The following is a 21,836-nucleotide window of genomic DNA, read 5'->3' as shown; positions in this document are numbered from 1 at the left end:
GAGACAACGTCTCAATGGAAGAGGAGGAAGGAAGGGACCATTAGACCAGCCTTACTGCTGTTCTCCTGAAGACCTGAAGCTGTCAACCACTGCAGCAGCAACAGAAGTTCAGAGACCAGAATAGGACAGGCATCCCCATAGTGAAGCTTTCTCCAGGATCCATCTGCTTGTACGTTGTGAAACATACTTCATTAAAAAGGTAACTGATGTGAGTAAAGCCATAGGGATAATTTTAGATTTTTTGGCAGGCTAAACTTGAGCTTTAAAAAGGGAACCTACAAGCAAAGATATATGAAAGTGGACATTGTTTTGTATTCAAAGGTGAATGATATGGGTCTGTCATCCTGATCTGCATTATTGATCTAGTGACTCTCTAGGACAGGTGATAAAAGGTAGAAGATGAGAGCCCCAGGGCATGCATTTATTTTATTTTTTTTACATAATAGAGCGGTGTGACCACATGCAACAATTGTCATTCTCAGTGAACCATTTGTAGACCGCTATAAAAAAAAAAAAAAAAAAAAAAAAACTTTCTTGCAATTTTTTTTTTTTCCGTACTATAAAAGGGATTATTGGTCAAGCATCAACAATACTTTCTTCCCAGCAACTACACAACCAACAATACTCCAGGTAGACAATTTCACATACAAATACATGCCCATGTAATACCAGTGGGGTAATATGACATATGGAGAAGAATCACTAACCTGCACTGAACTAAAAAGGTGGAGGGGGGTTGATTTACTAACACTGGAAAGTGCAAAATCTGGTGCAGCTCTTCATAGAAACCAGCTTCCATTTTATTTTTTTATTTTTTGGTCTAAGCTTTACTGAACAAGCTGAAATTAGAAGCCGATTGGTTTCTATGCAGAGCTGTACCAGATTTTGTACTCTCCAGTTTTAGTAAAATCAACCCTACACATACAGTATACAGTACATACACACTGAATCCAAGCAGACAGACAATTAAAGTCTATTGCAGGTCAGTGACCATTTCTGCAGATCTGCTCTGAGTCCGTTTGGTGTACCGGCAACCTATGAGCAGTCCTGAGCATTCCTAAACATTCATACATTAACCACTTCCAGCCCAGGCCAATTAGGACATTCCTCTCCTACATTTAAAAAAAATAAAAATAAAAAAAAACACCTTTTTGCTAGAAAACTGCTTGGAACCCCCAAACATATTTTTTAAGCAAAGCCCTGGAGAATAACATGGTGGGTGTTGCATATTTTTAAGTTGCAGTTTTTCAAATGCAAATTTTTTTGGAAAAAAATACACTCAAATGAACTTTAAAGCACAAAAACACAATACCCAATTGTTTGATAAACTATAAAATGTGATGTTATGCAGAGTAAATAGATACCAAACATGTCCTTCTTTAAAATTGCGTCTGTCCGTGGAGTGCCGCCAAACTACAGTAACTAGAAATCTCCATATGTGATGCTTTAAAAGCCTTTATAGTTTACAAGTTTGGAGTTACATGGAAGGTATGGTGCTATTACTCTCGCTCTGGCTTTCAGGGCAATACCTCACATGTGTGGTGCGATCACTATTTAGATAGGAGTGTGGGACCTATTTGCATGTGAGCACGGGGGAAGTCAATTATTATTTTTTTTTTTTTTTTTTTTTTTTTTTAACACAGTTCCTTAATTTTATTTATTTTTTTTATCAACTTTACTGCTATCACAAGGGATGAACAGTATCCCTTGTGATAGGGTGGGCAGCGGCAAGCCCTTTTATGGAGAGATCTGGAGTCTATGAGACCCCAGATCTCTCCTGTGGCCCCCAAAGCATCAGATCAAACAGATTGTTTTGATCTGATACTTTTACAAGCCAGTAATGGCTTGTTTACATGAGACCGAAAACAGAAGCAAAGAAATCCTTATTGCTTCTGGTTTCTGACATCACAGTGGGAAGAACAACATCAGTTCCTCTCACAGTTTCCTAGAGCACAGAACGTGAGAGCCCGGTAAAGGCAGAGGGAGCAGGGAGGGGTGTGCTCTTTAACCGCTAGTACTTTCACTTTGTAGGGAATCGCTGGCACAAGAAAATGAGATCTTGATCATTGTTGCAGCAATGAGAGAGATCACACTTCCTTATGCAGGAAAAGAACAGAACAAAATTCCGGATGGCAACACTCCAATGAAAAATTAATTCTTTATTGATATTAATCCATACAGCAAGGATGAAAACAGCTAACGCATTTCACACAGTCAAGGCAGGTGCATTGAGTAAGCACCTACCTTGACTGTGTGAAACACATTAGCCATTTTCATCCTTGCTGTATGGATGAATATCAATAAAGAATTCCTTTTTCATTGGAGTGCGGCCATCCAGACTTGTTCTGTTCTTGCATATGGTTGGATATTGAGCCACACCCACACCTGAAGAGGGAGGAGATCTTTTTGGAATCAGACACCTGGAGCGGGTCTCTTTTTTTTTTTTTATATTATACATATGGTGTATGAGAAGCGGTTAAGTGTTTGCAAATATAGGTATCTGGCATTTTGCCATTAAAAGACTGGAGATTTCTCCGTTGCAGTTGGCCAGCTTGAACAAGTTTTACCATTTACAGGAACAAAGAATCCCCGTGCTCCCAGTTAGTGCATTTATTTCTATCCGCAAAAGCATTCCTATTGTGCATGTATCAACCTTTGAGGTTATTTACCCTGAATGATAAACTTTTCATGCCTTTGTAATCCCCCCCCTCCCATAAAAGGGCTTAGCATGTATGATCTTTATTTAAGGGTAGCACAAAGAGATCACAATTGCCTTCCTACAAACTTGTTATTTTAACAGACATCGAAAGTAGATCTGTGTATGGCGGTCCACATTTGGCTGGTCCCTGCTAAACTGGCCACATTTTGGCCAGTGTATGGCTAGCTTAAACTTAAATCTTTGAAGCGCAAGTGCCTCCTTGAAAAAAAAGTGGGATTTCCACTTAAATGGAACCTGGTCAAAATAATGGGAGCAGCCACTCTGACTCTAGGACCACATACTAGTTCTGGACAGTCACCTCACTTACCAGCTACCTAAACTGGCTCAAATTGTACTGCCTTGATACTAGTATGCAACCTGCAAAACAAAAGTGGCAGTTTCTGTCTGATGCTTCCGAAATGGGGGTTTTCAACTGCAATGGTCAAACTATGTGCATTTTAAATTTTAGAAATCATTTCCAACCAATCCATTTTAGCCTGAGCGACAAACTTTTTAGCATTGTAATTGTAAGCATAGTACAGTAAGCTGTATTGCCAAAAAACATGCTTCAGTCACTTGAAATGAAAGCAGCTCATTGGTAACTTTTTTAGTATGACTATGAATAATTACAGTGGGAAAAATGGATCAAAGAGGATTATTTTTCTGCCATCATTTTAGTTAGGGTTCACCACTCTGACAGCAAAAGCACTGTGGTATACTGTATATGCCCAGTACTGGGGCCCTGGTATTAACGTGATCTTTGCTTGGGCACATATACAAGCTCTGTGACTCATAATTTCCATTATTTAGTTTATGTATCTACAGAAACAACCTCCCCAAGTTCCATATAAGTGCATGACCAGTCTCCTGGATTTAACACTCCTCCACCACAACTGTGAACTGATGAATGTTCAAGCAATGTGTTGAAGATCTGAGCACGCCAGAGGACAGCAATGAGATACCTCCAGCTGAGGGACATTAAACAGATATGACTATTGGTTGTAAACTTGGAGACAATCAGCTGTGGAAACATGCCTATCTATTAACCACTTCCAGACCGCCCACCGTCGTTATATGTTGGTACTTTTAAGAATAATATCATTGTTATGGCAGCAGCTAGCTGCCGTAAACCCCGGGATCCTCTTCTTCAGCGGGCGGTCAACTAAGATAAAAGTGGTCTCTGCGCCGAATTCACCGCAAAAGATCACTTATCGGCGGTGGGAGAGGAGCCCCCACTGGTGCCGTGGCAGAGGTGATCGGATGTTCTCTCTTGTGTGACGGAGAAGATTGAGGGGAAGATGGGCCCCCAACCATCTCCATATCATTTTTTTTTTTAAATTATAATTTTTTTTGTTGCGTTTTTAGTGTAAATATGAGATCTGAGGTTTTTTTTTTTTTACCCCAGATCTCATATTTAAGAGGTCATGTGATGCTTATTTTTCTATTACAAGGGATGTTTACATCCCTTGTAGTAGGCATAAAAGTGAAAATTTTTAAAGAACAGTGTAAAAATAAAAAGGTAAAATAAATGAGAAGAAAAATAAAAATTTTAAAACGAGCCCCGTCCCGATGAGCTCGCGTGCAGAAGCAAACGCATACGTGAGTAGTGCTTGCATATGAAAACTGTGTTCAAACCACACAGCATGTGAGGTATAATTATGATCGGTAGAGTGAGAGCAATAATTCAATAGTCATCGGATGTACAAAGACTTTTCGCACAAATGTTCATTTGAAAATCTACTAGTGTATAGCCAGTTTAACCAGTTAATCTCTTTGGACCTATGCAGTAATAGCCATCAGCTTGTGCCCAGTTTTTCCTTCGTTGGCTTCTGGCTGTAGAAGTAAAAGTGATCCAGCAGCTGTGCACTCCCCCCTGGGGTTCCCGAGCTCCCCCGCTCTCATAAGCTGGGGCCACATCGAAGAGTTTCAAAACGGCAAGTGGGAGGAGACAGAGGAACATCCATTCCGCAATCTCCTTCACTGGCCTACATTCAATGGCAGATGAAGCCAGGGAAGCATGCAACCGAGCAGATCTCTGTTTGGTTAGATGCTTGGGGAAGACACTGGGGTCTATTAGACCCCCAATGTCTCCATGAATCATACCCATCTGTTGCCCAATGCAAACACATATGTTTGTTTGTTAACCCCTTGTGATAGACTAAGTTCATCTTTTGAAAAAGGAAAATAAACGCAATTTTTTTGGCAGGTAAAAAAAAAAAAAAAAAAAAAAGTGAATTTTTTTCTAGGGAGCCTGCAGAGCATTGCATTCGTGATCAGCAGATCATGAACACAATTTCCAGCTACTGCAGACTCTCAGGATAGCGGTCTGCCCATACCACGGATATGGGCAGGCAGTTTTTTGATAGCAGGAAGATTAATGAACTACAAAAGACACTCTCGTAGTTCATCGAAAATGAATGATGTGGCTGTGTGGGCAGAGCTTAGGGCTGAAATGAATCAACATAATCGATCATGAAAATAGTTGTCAACTATTTTCATAATCGATTAGTTGACCTGCATACAGAATGAATTATTTGTTTACATATCAGAAAATACAGCGCAGCACACATACACCTCAGTACATTGTTCATACAGGTCAGTGAGTGCCTGAGAACTTGTGAATTTGAATGTGTGAGAAGCAATGGCTCATGGGACAATTAGAATTGCATTCAGGATATGAAGGTTTTGGCTGCCAGCCGCAAAATCTGTGTGTACATGAGCCATAACCATCACTTTAACCACTTCAGCCCCGGAAGAATTGACCCCCTTCCTGACCAGAGCACTTTTGTACTGCGTCGCTTTAACTGAGTCGCTGTACTGCGTCGCTTTAACTGACAATTACGCGGTCAGGCAACATTGTACGCAAACAAAATTTACATCCTTTTATTCCCACAAATAGAGCTTTCTTTTGGTGATATTTGAATGCCTCTGCGTTTTATTTTTTGCGCTATAAACAAAAAAGAGCAACAATTTTGTTATAGCGTCTACAGAATAAGGGATAGATTTATAGCATTTTTATTTTTATTTTTTTACTAGTAATGGTGGCGATCTGCGATTTTTAATGTGACTGCGTCATTATGGCGGACACATCAGATTGCATCGATTACTGTAAAAATGTCGCTGGAAGTGAAGGTGTTAACACTGGGGGGCATCTGGGGTGTTAACCATGTTCCCTGGGAAGCGATTCTAACTGAAGGGATAGGGGACTGACTGGAGGAAGTGACAGATCGTGGTTTCTAGCTATCATGAACATGATTTGTCACTCCTGTCAGAACAGGGAAGTGTGTGTTTACACACACTCGTCCCGGTTCTGTCTCTACAGATCACAATCGCTCGTGGCTGTCGTGACTGTATTCCATGAGCACTGGCACCCCCGATGTGCGCCTGCTATCCCGACCCTGCGAGCCAATGTATAGCTACGATGGCTCATGCAGGGGAGCCAACCTGCCGCAGTATAACTGCGGCGGTTGGTCTGGAAGTGGTTAATGACTCTGCAGGGAAGATCAACATCAGAACTCAGACAAGCTGGAGGTTGATAGACTGGAGGTAACATAAGGCATTAGAATTAATGTATTGAAATAAAAAAAAATGGCTTTTTTAAAAACTTTACATATTAACTAAATTATACACCACACTGAGGTTTTTATCCAATTAAAACCAAAATTGTACAGCTAAATAAATTATGAAAATAATCCTCAGTTGCAGCCCTGGTCCAAACAGTTCGATCTATTTCAATCTATTTTTAGATCCTGGTCCAAACAGATTAAGGGTCTAAAAATTGATTGAAATAGAATGAATGGTTTGGAACAGGATCTAAAAATAGATTGAGGGTCTAAAAATAGATTGAAATAGTTTGAACTATTTTTAGACCCTGGTCCAAACAGTTCAATCTACTTCAATCAATTTTTAGATCCTCAATTTTTCGATCCTGGTCTAAAAAAGTTCAATCTATTTTTCGATCCTGGTCTAAAAAAGTTCAATCTATTTTTCGATCCTGGTCTAAAAAAGTTCAATCTATTTTTAGATCCTGGTCTAAAAAAGTTCAATCTATTTTTAGACCCACAATCTATTTTTAGACCCTGGTCTAAAATCCACAATCTATTTTTAGACCCACAATCTATTTTTAGACCCTGGTCTAAAATCCACAATCTATTTTTAGACCCACAATCTATTTTTAGACCCTGGTCTAAAATCCACAATCTATTTTTAGACCCTGGTCTAAAAAAGTTCAATCTATTTTTAGACCCAAAATCTATTTTTAGACCCTGGTCTAAAACAGTTCTCTCCCTCCTTAGATCCACAATCTATCCTTAGATCCTGGTCTAAAATCCACAATCTATCCTTAGATCCTGGTCTAAAATCCACAATCTATCCTTAGATCCTGGTCTAAAATCCACAATCTATTTTTAGATCCGGGTCTAAAAAAGTTCAATCTATTTTTAGACCCACAATCTATTTTTAGATCCTGGTCTAAAAAAGTTCAATCTATTTTTAGACCCACAATCTATTTTTAGACCATGGTCTAAAATCCACAATCTATTTTTAGACCCACAATCTATTTTTAGACCCTGGTCTAAAATCCACAATCTATTTTTAGACCCACAATCTATTTTTAGACCCTGGTCTAAAATCCACAATCTATTTTTAGACCCACAATCTATTTTTAGACCCACAATCTATTTTTAGACCATGGTCTAAAATCCACAATCTATTTTTAGACCCACAATCTATTTTTAGACCCTGGTCTAAAATCCACAATCTATTTTTAGACCCACAATCTATTTTTAGACCCACAATCTATTTTTAGACCCTGGTCTAAAACCCACAATCTATTTTTAGACCCACAATCTATTTTTAGACCCACAATCTATTTTTAGACCCACAATCTATTTTTAGACCCTGGTCTAAAATCCACAATCTATTTTTAGACCCACAATCTATTTTTAGACCCTGGTCTAAAATCCACAATCTATTTTTAGATCCGGGTCTAAAAAAGTTCAATCTATTTTTAGACCCACAATCTATTTTTAGATCCTGGTCTAAAAAAGTTCAATCTATTTTTAGACCCACAATCTATTTTTAGATCCTGGTCTAAAAAAGTTCAATCTATTTTTAGACCCACAATCTATTTTTAGACCCTGGTCTAAAATCCACAATCTATTTTTAGACCCACAATCTATTTTTAGATCCTGGTCTAAAAAAGTTCAATCTATTTTTAGACCCACAATCTATTTTTAGACCCTGGTCTAAAATCCACAATCTATTTTTAGATCCACAATCTATTTTTAGACCCACAATCTATTTTTAGACCCACAATCTATTTTTAGACCCACAATCTATTTTTAGACCCACAATCTATTTTTAGACCCACAATCTATTTTTAGACCCACAATCTATTTTTAGACCCACAATCTATTTTTAGACCCACAATCTATTTTTAGACCCACAATCTATTTTTAGACCATGGTCTAAAATCCACAATCTATTTTTAGACCCACAATCTATTTTTAGACCCTGGTCTAAAATCCACAATCTATTTTTAGACCCACAATCTATTTTTAGACCCTGGTCTAAAATCCACAATCTATTTTTAGACCCACAATCTATTTTTAGACCCACAATCTATTTTTAGACCATGGTCTAAAATCCACAATCTATTTTTAGACCCACAATCTATTTTTAGACCCTGGTCTAAAATCCACAATCTATTTTTAGACCCACAATCTATTTTTAGACCCACAATCTATTTTTAGACCCTGGTCTAAAATCCACAATCTATTTTTAGACCCACAATCTATTTTTAGACCCTGGTCTAAAATCCACAATCTATTTTTAGATCCGGGTCTAAAAAAGTTCAATCTATTTTTAGACCCACAATCTATTTTTAGATCCTGGTCTAAAAAAGTTCAATCTATTTTTAGACCCACAATCTATTTTTAGATCCTGGTCTAAAAAAGTTCAATCTATTTTTAGACCCACAATCTATTTTTAGACCCTGGTCTAAAATCCACAATCTATTTTTAGACCCACAATCTATTTTTAGACCATGGTCTAAAATCCACAATCTATTTTTAGATCCACAATCTATTTTTAGACCCTGGTCTAAAATCCACAATCTATTTTTAGACCCACAATCTATTTTTAGACCCACAATCTATTTTTAGACCCACAATCTATTTTTAGACCCACAATCTATTTTTAGACCCTGGTCTAAAATCCACAATCTATCTTTAGACCCACAATCTATTTTTAGATCCTGGTCTAAAAAAGTTCAATCTATTTTTAGACCCACAATCTATTTTTAGATCCTGGTCTAAAAAAGTTCAATCTATTTTTAGACCCACAATCTATTTTTAGATCCTGGTCTAAAAAAGTTCAATCTATTTTTAGACCCACAATCTATTTTTAGACCATGGTCTAAAATCCACAATCTATTTTTAGACCCACAATCTATTTTTAGACCCTGGTCTAAAATCCACAATCTATTTTTAGACCCACAATCTATTTTTAGACCCTGGTCTAAAATCCACAATCTATTTTTAGACCCACAATCTATTTTTAGACCCTGGTCTAAAATCCACAATCTATTTTTAGACCCACAATCTATTTTTAGATCCTGGTCTAAAAAAGTTCAATCTATTTTTAGACCATGGTCTAAAATCCACAATCTATTTTTAGACCCACAATCTATTTTTAGACCATGGTCTAAAATCCACAATCTATTTTTAGACCCACAATCTATTTTTAGACCCTGGTCTAAAATCCACAATCTATTTTTAGACCCTGGTCTAAAATCCACAATCTATTTTTAGACCCTGGTCTAAAATCCACAATCTATTTTTAGACCCACAATCTATTTTTAGACCCTGGTCTAAAATCCACAATCTATTTTTAGACCCACAATCTATTTTTAGACCCTGGTCTAAAATCCACAATCTATTTTTAGACCCTGGTCTAAAAAAGTTCAATCTATTTTTAGACCCACAATCTATTTTTAGACCCTGGTCTAAAATCCACAATCTATTTTTAGACCCACAATCTATTTTTAGACCCTGGTCTAAAATCCACAATCTATTTTTAGACCCACAATCTATTTTTAGACCCTGGTCTAAAATCCACAATCTATTTTTAGACCCACAATCTATTTTTAGACCCTGGTCTAAAATCCACAATCTATTTTTAGACCCACAATCTATTTTTAGACCCTGGTCTAAAATCCACAATCTATTTTTAGACCCTGGTCTAAAATCCACAATCTATTTTTAGACCCACAATCTATTTTTAGACCCTGGTCTAAAATCCACAATCTATTTTTAGACCCACAATCTATTTTTAGACCCTGGTCTAAAATCCACAATCTATTTTTAGACCCACAATCTATTTTTAGACCCTGGTCTAAAATCCACAATCTATTTTTAGATCCTGGTCTAAAAAGTTTAATCGATTTTTAGATCCACAATCTATTTTTAGATCCTGGTCTAAACAGTTCTATTTTTAGAACCCGGTCCAAACAGTTCAATCGATTTTTAGATCCTGGTCTGTGTAGTTCAATCTATTTTTAGACCCACAATCTATTTTTAGACCCTGGTCTAAAATCCACAATCTATTTTTAGACCCACAATCTATTTTTAGACCCTGGTCCAAAATCCACAATCTATTTTTAGATCCTGGTCTAAAAAAGTTCAATCTATTTTTAGACCCACAATCTATTTTTAGATCCTGGTCTAAAATCCACAATCTATTTTTAGACCCTGGTCTAAAATCCACAATCTATTTTTAGACCCTGGTCTAAAATCCACAATCTATTTTTAGATCCAGGTCTAAAAAAGTTCAATCTATTTTTAGACCCTGGTCTAAAATCTACAATCTATTTTTAGACCCACAATCTATTTTTAGACCCTGGTCTAAAATCCACAATCTATTTTTAGATCCTGGTCTAAAAAAAGTTTAATCGATTTTTAGATCCACAATCTATTTTTAGATCCTGGTCTAAACAGTTCTATTTTTAGAACCCGGTCCAAACAGTTCAATCGATTTTTAGATCCTGGTCTGTGTAGTTCAATCTATTTTTAGATCCAGGTCTAAGAAGTCAATCTATTTTTAGAGACTCAATTTATTTTTAGATCCTGGTCCAAACAGTTCAATAGATATTTAGAGCTTCAATCATTTTAGATCCTCAACTAAAAACAGTTACATTTTAGATCCTGGTCTAACATAAGTCAAACTATTTTTAGAGCCTGGTCTAAACAGTTGCATCTATTTTTAGAGCCTCGATCTATTCTTAGATTCTGGTCTAAGCAGTTCAATCTATTTTACATCCTGGTCCAAACAGTTCAATCCATATTTAGATCCTTGAATTATTTTTAGATCTTGGTCTAAACTAGGGCTGAAAGTAGTGGTCAGCTACTTTCATAATTGATTGGTTGACCTGCATACATAAGTTATTATTTGTTTACATATAAGGAAATACAGTGCAATCTACATACAACTCAGTACACCGTCCATACAGGTCAAAAATGGCCCCAGAACGTGTGACTTTGAATGTGTGAGGAGCAATAACTCATGGGAACATGTAGTCTTGGGCAGGAGAAAGAAGTGATTTAAAGAGATTATAAAAGGCAGAAGTTTTTTTTGCCTTATACTCTATACTATACTTTGTGACTTGCTATAGGGGCACTCTGAAGGAGGGAGGAGTCAGAGGCACCGATGGGGGACCCCAGAAGAGGAGAATCAGTGCTGCTCTGTACAAAACCATTGTACAGAGCAGGCAAGTATGACATATGCAAAAACAAAAAAAAAAAAAACACACACACACACACGAAGTTCAACGTTTACAATAACTTTAAGAGCTCTGTATAGGGCACAGCAACATCTGAAACCAGAGAAGGTGGAGGCTGATAGACTGGAGGTAATATTAATTATAAATTCAATTTATTTAAATAAATTGTCTTTTTAAAAACTTCACATATTATCTAAATTATACACCACGCTGAGGTTTTTATCTGAATAATTAATCAAAATAATAAACCGGCCCTAGTACAGGTACTGGAACATGTTACATGTTCCAACTTAAAAAAAATAATAATAATTTTGCGGGACTCAGTCTTTAAGTCAGCAGCTACAAATACTGCAGCTGCGGACTTAAAATAAGGACACTCACCTGTCCCAGGGTCCAGCGATGTCAGCACCCGAGGCCGCACCATCCCTCGGTCCTTTGATGCTGCCGCCACCATCTTCGGTTTGGAAATCAGGAAATGAAGCCTTGCGGCTTCACTTACTGGTTCCCTACTGCACATGTGCGAGTCTCGCAGCACAATCGGAATGCTCTGTGCTATCTCTGGGATCTGAGTGTGTCTCAGCAGACAGCGCGGCGGGACAGGAAGAGGCATAGACTCCCGTGGGAGTCTATGCCAAGAAGTGGGTGCAAATACCTGTCTTGGACAGGTATCTGCACCCCCCTCCACCCTGAAAGGTGCCAAATGTGACACCGGAGGGGGGGGGGGGGGGCGGGAGGGTTCCGAAAAGCGAAGGTTCAATTTTTGTGTGAACCTCCGCTTTAAGAACGGTTGTAACATGTTCAAGGTGAATTAAAAAAAAAAAAAAAACACTTAAATTACAATAAATGTATTAATAAACATTTTTATAAAACCTCCACTGCCCTGCACACACCCACAAATCCAAACATGGGCCCAGGGTGTGCACATGTATTTAAACCATGATTGCACCATACATGTGAGGTATTGCCACAAATGTTGAAGCAAGAGCAATAATTCTAGCAGCAGAGCTTTCCGCTAGCTTTAAACTGATGAGCTGTAAAGTCTTTTAAAGTAGCACCTATGGAGATTTTTGTGTATCCTAGTTTTTTGCAATATCACAGGCACATGCAATTTTAAGACTTGACAGGTTTGATATATATTAAGTCATTGTTTCTCAGCTGGGGGTTCCATGGCGATCTACCCGTCAGTCACATGCAGCTGACAGGTAGATGCCATCCCCTCTGCTGACACATGCAGAGATTGTATCCTAGCCACTTCCCTGCCTATTGGCTGTAGTGCACTGTTCCCCACTGGCCCCTGCTCCCCTCTTGTTGATCCTAGGTGCTTGTATGACATCACCTGGGATGGACAGGATGGGAGGATGGGCTGACCAGGAAGAGCGTGCCACTAAAGGACTTAACAGCTGCCTCTGTTCAAGAAAGAAGCCGGTATAGTAGTGTTCCCCACACTCTGCCCCCTGTAGTATGCCCCTGTGTAATGTGCCCTGTGGTCCGTCGCATGTAGTGTGACCTGTTCTCTGTCTCATGTGGTGTGCCCCATGAAATGTTCCCTGTTCCATGTGGTGTGGTGGTGTGCCCCATGTAATGTTCCCTGTTCCATGTGGTGCGCCCCATGTAATGTGTCCTGCACTCTGTCACATGTAATGTGCCCCACAGTCTCTCTCATATAATATGCCCCATGTAATATGCCCTGCTATCTGTATCATGTAATGTGCCCAGCTGTGTGCCCCATAATGTGCCCCCCCCATGTAATCTGCCTGCTCCCATGCAGTGTACCCCCCTTTGTACTGTGCCCTCCTGAGCCCCTGTACACAGTTTATCTCAAGTTAGACACAGAATTAAACATCTGTGCAAAAAAACACACAAGTTTTACATTAAATAAGTACATTTTAACATTCATTCTATTTAATGCCATTTCAGACTTTTAGCCAGGGATTCCTCGAAGGTAAAAAGGTTGAAAAACACTGTATTATGTTAAAGCACCATCATATTTTATACAAAACATTGGTATTGTATTGTGTTTGCACTAAAATTCATTTTATTATATTTTTCCTAAAAACATGGGTTTACTAAAACAGTTGCACAAATATAGTGCTACATAAAAATCTTATTCTCCAGGACCTTTGCTTTCAGAAAAATAGGATTTTTGTACTCACCGCAAAATCCTTTTTTCTGAAGTTCACTGACTGGCACAGCTCCATCAATCTTGACCATAGGGTTGTTATGCCACCTTCAGGAGAGGACTAGGCAGAACATGTTATACATGTGAAAAAAAAAAACAGAACTTTACAGTTCCGCCCAGGGGGCGGTCCCTCCAGTAACATCCCCTCAGCCTGCTTCCTGCAGCTCAGTAAGCAAACAAGTATTATAACGTTAACCAATAGGAGGGGAGGGTGCTGTGTCAGTCAGTGAACTTCAGAGAAAAGGATTTTACGGTGAGTACAAAAATCCTATTTTCTTTCGTTCACTGACTGACACAGCTCCATTAATCTTGACCATAGGGACGTCCCCAAGCAGTGTCATAACGAGGGGTGGGAACAGCATAAAAAAACCTTCACCCACAACCAGAAGTGCTCCCTAACAAGGGAGTCACCACCTTATCTAGCCGCATCAGAACTTGGTCAACAATGCAACAGTGCATTATACTCAAAAGTAACTGTATTTTCTTTAAAAAACAGAAAAAGCAGTGCAGAATTGCCAAATTACCCGACCGCCTGCAAAACTTTGCGGCCAAAGTAGGCATCAGAAGATGCACTTACAGCCACTTTGTAGAATTTGTTAATAGTGTGAACGGACGACCAAGTCGCCACCTTACACACTTGAGCGACTGACGCTTGATATTGGAAAGCCCAAGAGGTTCCAATAGCCTTGGTGGAATGGGGGGCACCTGCCCCTTCAAGGGGTAGGTCTGTACCACAATCTGTCTGATCCACCTAGAAATGGTGGCCGACGAGACCATCATACCCTTTTTCGGACAAGCTACCGGAATGAACAGAGTCTGACTTCCGAAAGGGAGTCGTGGCAGACAAATACATCCTTAGAGCCCGGACCACATCCAGGGAATGAAGGGCCACCACCTTAGGATGTCGGTTAGGACACAGAGATGGTAACACAATGTCTTCATTGATGTGGAACGCCGAGACCACCTTCGCCAGAAAAGAAGGTTGCGGACGCAACACCACCTTATCCTTATGGATAACCAGATAGGGCAACTTGCAGGACAAGGCCGCCAGTTCCGAAACCCTCCTAGTCGAAGTAATGGGCACTAGGAAAACCACTTTCAGAGAATGAGAACATCAGGAAAATTCCCTTGTCGTCCAACGGCGGTTTCTGAAGGGCCGATAGCACCAGGTACAGATCCCACGGGGGTAATTGTGGACGCAACGGAGGAACTACATGTCGGACCCCTTGAATAAAAGTGCTTACTAGAGAATGAGATGCCAGGGGTTGTTGGAAAAAAACAGCCAAGGCTGAAATTTGTCCCTTAATGGTACTTAAAGCCATTTTCTGGTCTACTCCTCGCTATAAAAACAGCAGGATCCTGGAAACGGAATAGGCGTGTGGACTCCTTACTCCCCACACAGGGAGATGTAGGCCTTCCAGGTACTATGGTATATCTTCCTAGAAGATTATCGTGCTCTCAGCATAGCTGAAATCACCAAGTCCGACAGGCCCTGGTTCCTTAGCACCTGGCTCTCAACAGCCATGCCATTAAAAATCAGCTATGGTAAAACAGGATGGAGAATCGGCCCTTGACACAGAAGGTCCTCTCATAACTGTAGTCGACAGGGAGCGTCCGCAACCAGGCGCACTAAGCCGGCGTACCAGGGGTGCTGAGGACAGTCTGGGACAATCAGTATTACTGGAATCCCCTCGGTCCCCAATCTGCGGCACAGACGTGGTAGTAGCTTTAGCGGAGGAAAGGCATAGATCAGTCGATGCTGACCCCACGGAGCCACCAGCGCATCTGCCCAAGGATCTCTTGTCCAGGATATGAATCTCAGCACCTCCCAATTGAGACAGGAAGCCAGGAGATCCACGACTGGTGTACCCCATCGCAGGCAGTAGCCTGAATACCTCCGGGATGCAACGCCCATTCTCCTGGGTCCAGCATCTGGCGACTTGGGTAGTCCGCCTGCCAGTTTTCCACTCCCAGGATGTAAATGGCTGACAAGGCCGGTACATGTCGCTCTGACCACTGAAGGATGTGAGCGACCTCCCATGCTGCAGCCAAGCTTCCTGTTCCTCTTTGATGGTTGACATATGCCACCGCTGTGGCGTTGTCTGACTGGATCCTGATCGGACACCCTCACAGTCTCATCGACCATGTGGAGAGGCATAGCCTGATTGCTCGAGCACATTGATCAGCAACTTGGATTCCTCCCCCGACCAGAGGCCCTGGGTCGACTGTACTCCCAGTATTCCACCCCAGTCTGTCAGGCTGGCGTCCGTTGTGATCACTGTCCAATATGGAAGTAGGAACGACTTTCCGGACCAAAGTGCCGGGGACCTTAGCCACCAGAGCAGGGAGCCCCTGTCTGGCTCACCGAATATGCCGATCCAGGGTTAACAGAGATTTGTCCCATTTTGTCAAGATCTCCTACTGCAAGACTCTGGTGTGAAACTGGGCTACGGTACCACCTCAAAGGAGGCCACCATGAGACCCAGGACTTGCATGTAGAGCTCAGCGACAACCACCTGCGGTTCAACAATAGTTTTACCGTGGCTCTGAGAGTCTGTAGCTTGTCTAAAGGGAGAAATACTATCGCTTCCATAGAGTCCAGCAATAAGCCTAGGTACTCCAAGCACTGAGTCAGTATGAGCACCGACTTCTTTAGGTTCAACAGCCACCCAAATTCCTGCAGGGTTTTCATGGTGATCGCCACATCCTCCTTTAATTCTGAGGTGGAAGATGCTCTCAGGAGGAGATCGTCTAGCTAACCTACGATCGCGATCCCACGTTGTTGCAATAACACCAAAATTGGAGCCAATACCTTGGTAAAGACTCGGGGTGCTGATGCCAAGACAAAGGGGAGAGCCACAAACTGGTAGTGGGCTTCCCCAACTGCGAATTGCAGAAACCTCTGATTCTGGATGCATATGGGTATGTGCAGGTACACATCCTGGATGTGCAAAGATGCCAGGGAGTCACCTTGATGGAGTGCAGCGACTACTGAGCGAACTGATTCCAGTCTGAACCTCTGTACTTTTATAAAGCAATTGAGGGATTTAGGTCCAAGATTGGATGTATCCCTTCCTTTTTTGGACTACAAACAGATTGGAGTAGAACCCCTGGAACCTTTCCGACTTCAGAACAGGCACTATCACCCGGTGGCTTAGCAGGTCCCCTATCGCCCCCATTAGGGCCTCCCGGCGAGCCGGGAGTAAGGGTATGCTGGAGGGGAAGAATCTGTTTGGTGGCCAAGAGAGGAACTCTATCTTGTAGCCAGAGGAAATCCATTTGCAGACCCATTGGTCGGACAGCCGAGAGGCCCACCGGGCTGCAAACAGACGGGAGAGAAGAAAGGGCTTGATCTGCTCCTCTTCCTCCCACCCCTACAACTCTGTGTCTGCCCACACTCCAGCAGCCTCAGCTACATTTGGATAAGAGGTTATGACTGCCAAGGGGTGAGTGAGATCACCATCCACCCCTGTCTGATTGAAGTCTCCTCCCTTCTCTCTCCTGCCTCTGAGTGAGTACAGTAAGGTAAATCAGGGTTCTCAGAGCAAACCTTACATCAGAGTTCCCCTTTACACCAGAGGCCACAGTGTTCCCCTTTACATCAGCGTCCTCTGCATACATCAGAGTTCCCCCTTAAATCAGGGTTCCCAGAGCGTCTTATGTTAGAGTCCCCAGAGTTCCCCCTTACATGAGAGTCTGCAGAGTCCCCCCTTACAGTGAAAGGGAACTCTGTGGGTTCAGATGTAAAAGGGGAACTCTGTGGATTCTAATGTAAAGGGGGACTCTTCTGAATAACATAACTTGATTAGAACTGTTATTTAATTGCAAATAATATCTCTAGTTCATACTATAAACAAAAGATTGCTGTGCACTGCTCAAGTGTTCGTGTTTTACTTGAAGAAAAGGTGGCAACCCTACCGTTGGTCCCGCAGGGTTCCTAAGTCCATCTCCTTCACTAGGCAGAAAAAAACTGAGCTGCAGGAAGCAGGCTGAGGGGATGTTACTGGAGGGACTCCCCCCGGGCGGAACTGTAAAGTTCTGTTTTTTCACATGTATAACATGTTCTGCCTAGTCCTCTCTCCTGAAGGTGGCATGACAACACCTATGGTCGAGATTAATGGAGCGGTGTCGGTCAGTGAACAAAAGAGAAATATATAATGTTCTGGGGGCTATAGGCAAATTTGTAGCCAAAAATGCAGCTTTTTACATGTGTAACAAAATAAATAAATAAATAAAAGAAAAAGGAAAAAAAATGCTTTAATGCTGAAGTGGTTAAGTACTTGTTAAACGCTTTATTAAATAGCGGCTATATTTTAAAATGAACCGACAACTCATCAAGTCTCAGTTTACACAAATGCGATGCAGGAAACTCGCAAGACTCGCTGTGTTTCCCCACATCGCACTCTAAGCAATCGTACAACGGCCATACGATCTGCTGCAGGTGTCAGTTATCTTAACCACATCCTGAAACCGATGGCAAAAACGCAGTGTGATTGCCAGAACCGCATTGCATGGGTGTGAACAATTATGCAATGCGATTCAGGTGCGGGAGAAAAAAAGGGTCCTGCACCATTTTGGTGCGGATGCATTTTCCCGCCATACAAAATGTATGGCTGAAATCGCACTGCATAGACATCGTGTGTGATGGGCATAGTAACGTGGTGCAATTCCTGTGCGAATAACATGCAGTGTTTTCCTACACACCAGTGTGAGCCCAGCCTGGATATTATCTGTGACCCATTTATCTGCTTTCTTTGTAAACAGAGAATATCCTATACAAATTGAGATGTCTCCAGAATGCCCTGGTAAACTTGGTCCTCACTATACAGCATGACACATGCAGAATCAAAGCAGTAAGAGCCCCCAAAGTACAATGTAGGGACATGTTTTTTTTTGCCTGATTCACATATACCTGAGTAGAACTTGCTTAACATTATGAAAGGCTAATAAGTCACACAAAAATGTCCAATTATATGCATATCTTTGGTTCTTAAAGTGCATTTGGAGACACCATATACATCTTGTACATTATCAAAAATGTTTATGGTTGGCCAATATATCCCTTGCTATAGTCTCTCTACTGTAGAAGAGAGCTTTCCTATCCCCCCCCCCCCCCCCCCCCCCTTATATACAGAATGGTGCTTAGAAAATCTGTGTCATACTAGGACATGCCCTTTGAGGATGGCCAGTTTGTAGATCATAGTCCTGGACCTACTGGATAGTAGGTCCAGCGTATGCAAACTGACCTTTCTAAAACTGAAAGCCTTAGCATATGACACACATTCTAAGCATCCCTCAGTGCAGAGGGAGATTAGGAAAGCTCAGTGTCTTGTTCCAGGAACAAAGGATGGACATTATGTAAAACTGCTAAACAGAATTGTTACATACTTTAAACACAAAGCATATTCATACATGATTGTTCAATGTAGTGAAAAAACAAAAATTTGATTCCTACTCCACAGACTGCTTTTAAAGTGGCTGTAAACCCTTACCAACCAAAGTGACAGGCCTTTTGACACACAAAGATGAAACTACATAAGTGTCACCTTTTTATCTGTGGCACTCTGTCCTCTACAGCTTTCTAAAAGCACACAAACCAAAGGCTATTTCTCAGCTCCAGCAGAAAGGTGGCGGGATAGGTCACATATGGCATAGCATAGAGCAGGGAGCCGAGTGTAATCTGACACTTGAATGGAGGGAAATAAAACCACCCACCTTTACACAGTCTCATAGGGAAACATGCACAGTTGAGAATCCCAAGATTCTGTGGTGTCAGGATAACCTTTCAAAAATGGCTAATCCAGGTAGCAGAGGGGAGACAGAAATGTCACTTTGTGCTTTGGATTGAGCTAGCACACACTACAGAGGGATAGGCTCTGTTCATTTTTAATTTCACAAGTTTACAACCACTTTAAAGCACACTTCTCTTCTGTTGGAATGTGCTGCTTAGCAGAAAGGAAGAGATTCTCTGGAAACACTCAGAAGTAAGACAATTCACAAGACAAGTTGAAGTGTCAAGCTAAGTGCTAGATCTGTTTAATTTATTGTTTAAGAAAAAGCAGACCGTGTTCTTCACGTTAACCCTTGTCAGCACTCTCTTCACACTCTTGGCATTCAGCATCACATGCATGGAAAACTGCACTCCTCACAAACAGCATACACAAACAGCTTCCTATGTACTGATAAATAGCATTCTCACCAGTGAGTCTATCTTGGAAAAAGTCCTAGGACTTTTTGGTTTTTACCATCCCCTTCTGCACGAGGCAGCGGTAGAACTCCTGGATGTACGTGTACACACACTTCCAGTCCGGTTCTCGCATGCGGACCATATCCTCTGCGTCTAGTAACTGTGGACAGTCAGCGTGCTTCCTATTGGTGAACGGATGGGAAGAGGAGGTGGAAAGAGAGGAAAACCAGTGAACACAGCCCGGTGGGGAGAAAGAGAAAAAGAAGAGACAAGAGACATTCATCAGTGGTTTAAACATTCTGGTGCCATATCATGAACATACCCATGCTGTGAGGATACAAGAATTGGGGTGCATGATTGGGTAAAACAATAATCCACTGGGGTGACAAACAGATATCTGGCAATTACATGGAGTGTGTTTGTGGATGGTGGAAGAAGTGCTGGGGTATGGAAACAATGTGAAGTGCAACAAAGCCAGACAGTAAAGAGGTGGCACAGATTCTGTAGGAATCTGAGCGTGTGCAGCACATGGACATATGTATGTGCGTAGTTGGTGGCTGCTCACATGACAGGACCCACAACTGGAAAAAGTTCTTAAAAAGCCACACAGCTGCTAGACTTCTATAAATGCATGAAGTTCTTCAAGGGCAAGGCCACCTTAGCCCTAATCCAACTCTAGTTTTCCATAAGATGCCTTGCTTGGATCTTGACATTCAGGAAGGTCCCTTGTGAGCTACAGCAGGAAAATGCAAATGGCCAGACCAGGGTTACTGAGCTGCATAGAATAATTGTACCTTCCCACTATATTGTACTCCCAAGACTGAAATCATTCAGGATCTGACTTTATGGTTTTGGAGATATAGCCATTTGGGTTCCAATCCCGATGGCCAGGCCATTTGTATTTTCAGTGCATAATTTCATATATAAGATAAATTATGAACAAATCTAAAGCCCATGCATTGTTTATAATATATTTAAAAAAAAAACTTCATTTAAAAATGCAATTGTTTTTGTTTGTAGAATTTAAATCATTTAGTTACATATACATATCCCATATAGGTTCTGGTACATACTCTACACTATTCCCGAAATACATGAAGATAAAGCAAGCACCCACAGAACATTAAAAATGATAGATTGTGCAGAATTAGAAGCATTATCCTAGAGGAATTAGAAGCATTATCTTAGAGGCGTTACTGTAAATTAGGTTTCAGAATCATGACATTCCATATACATTTAAGTAAGAGAAGCTCAGATAGACAACTATCCTTGGTAATTGTCCAGTGAGGCAGCTCAAAGCGGTTTCAATAGAAAAAGACATTAAAAGTTATAAATCATTAATGTTGTAGAATGGCATGAGAGGAACAGTGCATATGCATGCTAAAGGCGTAATTTCAAGATCTGTAAAAGTAGTATTTCCCAACTCAATCACTAGTGACCACAAGCAGTGGCACACAATTTCCAAACTAAAATTTGGGTGTGTTTGGCAGTACCCAGCACATGATACCAACAAAAATGGAATGATATAAACCCAAATATTTATGATGCAGGGCTAACCAATGAGATGCTTTAATGCTCCCCAGCCAGCAGCACATACCCACCATTCCTGATGTCTCCCACCAGGAGAAAATATCACACTCACCAATGTGACAGCACCAGTGGTCAGTGAGTGGCCAATTGCTCTCACAATAGGGTTAGGGAAGTCAGTATGGCTGATGACCAGGGAACATTAAATGTAGCACCTAATTTAAAGTAGAACTCCAGCCAAAAGCTTACTTTTGATCTGCATTCCGTCCAAAACCTTGCAAAAGGTCAGAGTTCCAGCTTCAAATGTCATCACAGGTGGCTACTCTGTTATTGAGAGGAAGCTGGGGGATACCGGGCCACTAATTAAACACTGAGAAGTGTACTCCAATCCTCCTTTATTCTTGCTAAAAGGCTGGGCTGGAGTGTCTATATGCACACAGTCTTTGTAATTCTTAAGGATTGCTTT

The 21,836-nt window shown here is 40.9% G+C and overlaps 1 protein-coding gene across 3 annotated transcripts in view; it reads right to left on the bottom strand.

Moving 5' to 3' along the window:
• The window catches only part of SMTN (smoothelin), a 220,693-nt gene that overhangs the window by 5,848 nt on the left and 193,009 nt on the right, over window positions 1–21,836 (bottom strand). The window contains exon 19 of one of the 3 annotated variants that reach the window (XM_077461186.1): window positions 19,856–20,025. The exons of the other annotated variants lie outside the window; for them this stretch is intronic. Within the exon in view, the coding sequence (XP_077317312.1) occupies window positions 19,881–20,025 (145 nt within the window). The 3' untranslated portion in view covers window positions 19,856–19,880. The remainder of the gene's footprint in view (window positions 1–19,855; window positions 20,026–21,836) is intronic. 3 annotated transcript variants of the gene reach the window in all.

The sequence above is a fragment of the Lithobates pipiens genome, unplaced genomic scaffold (assembly GCF_037356315.1).
Source record: "Lithobates pipiens isolate NorthernLeopardFrog02 unplaced genomic scaffold, aLitPip1_a1.2 Scaffold_3, whole genome shotgun sequence".
Taxonomy (NCBI): domain Eukaryota; kingdom Metazoa; phylum Chordata; class Amphibia; order Anura; family Ranidae; genus Lithobates; species Lithobates pipiens.
Note: the sequence above shows the minus strand (reverse complement) of the source record. Positions and strands in the feature narration are given on the sequence as shown.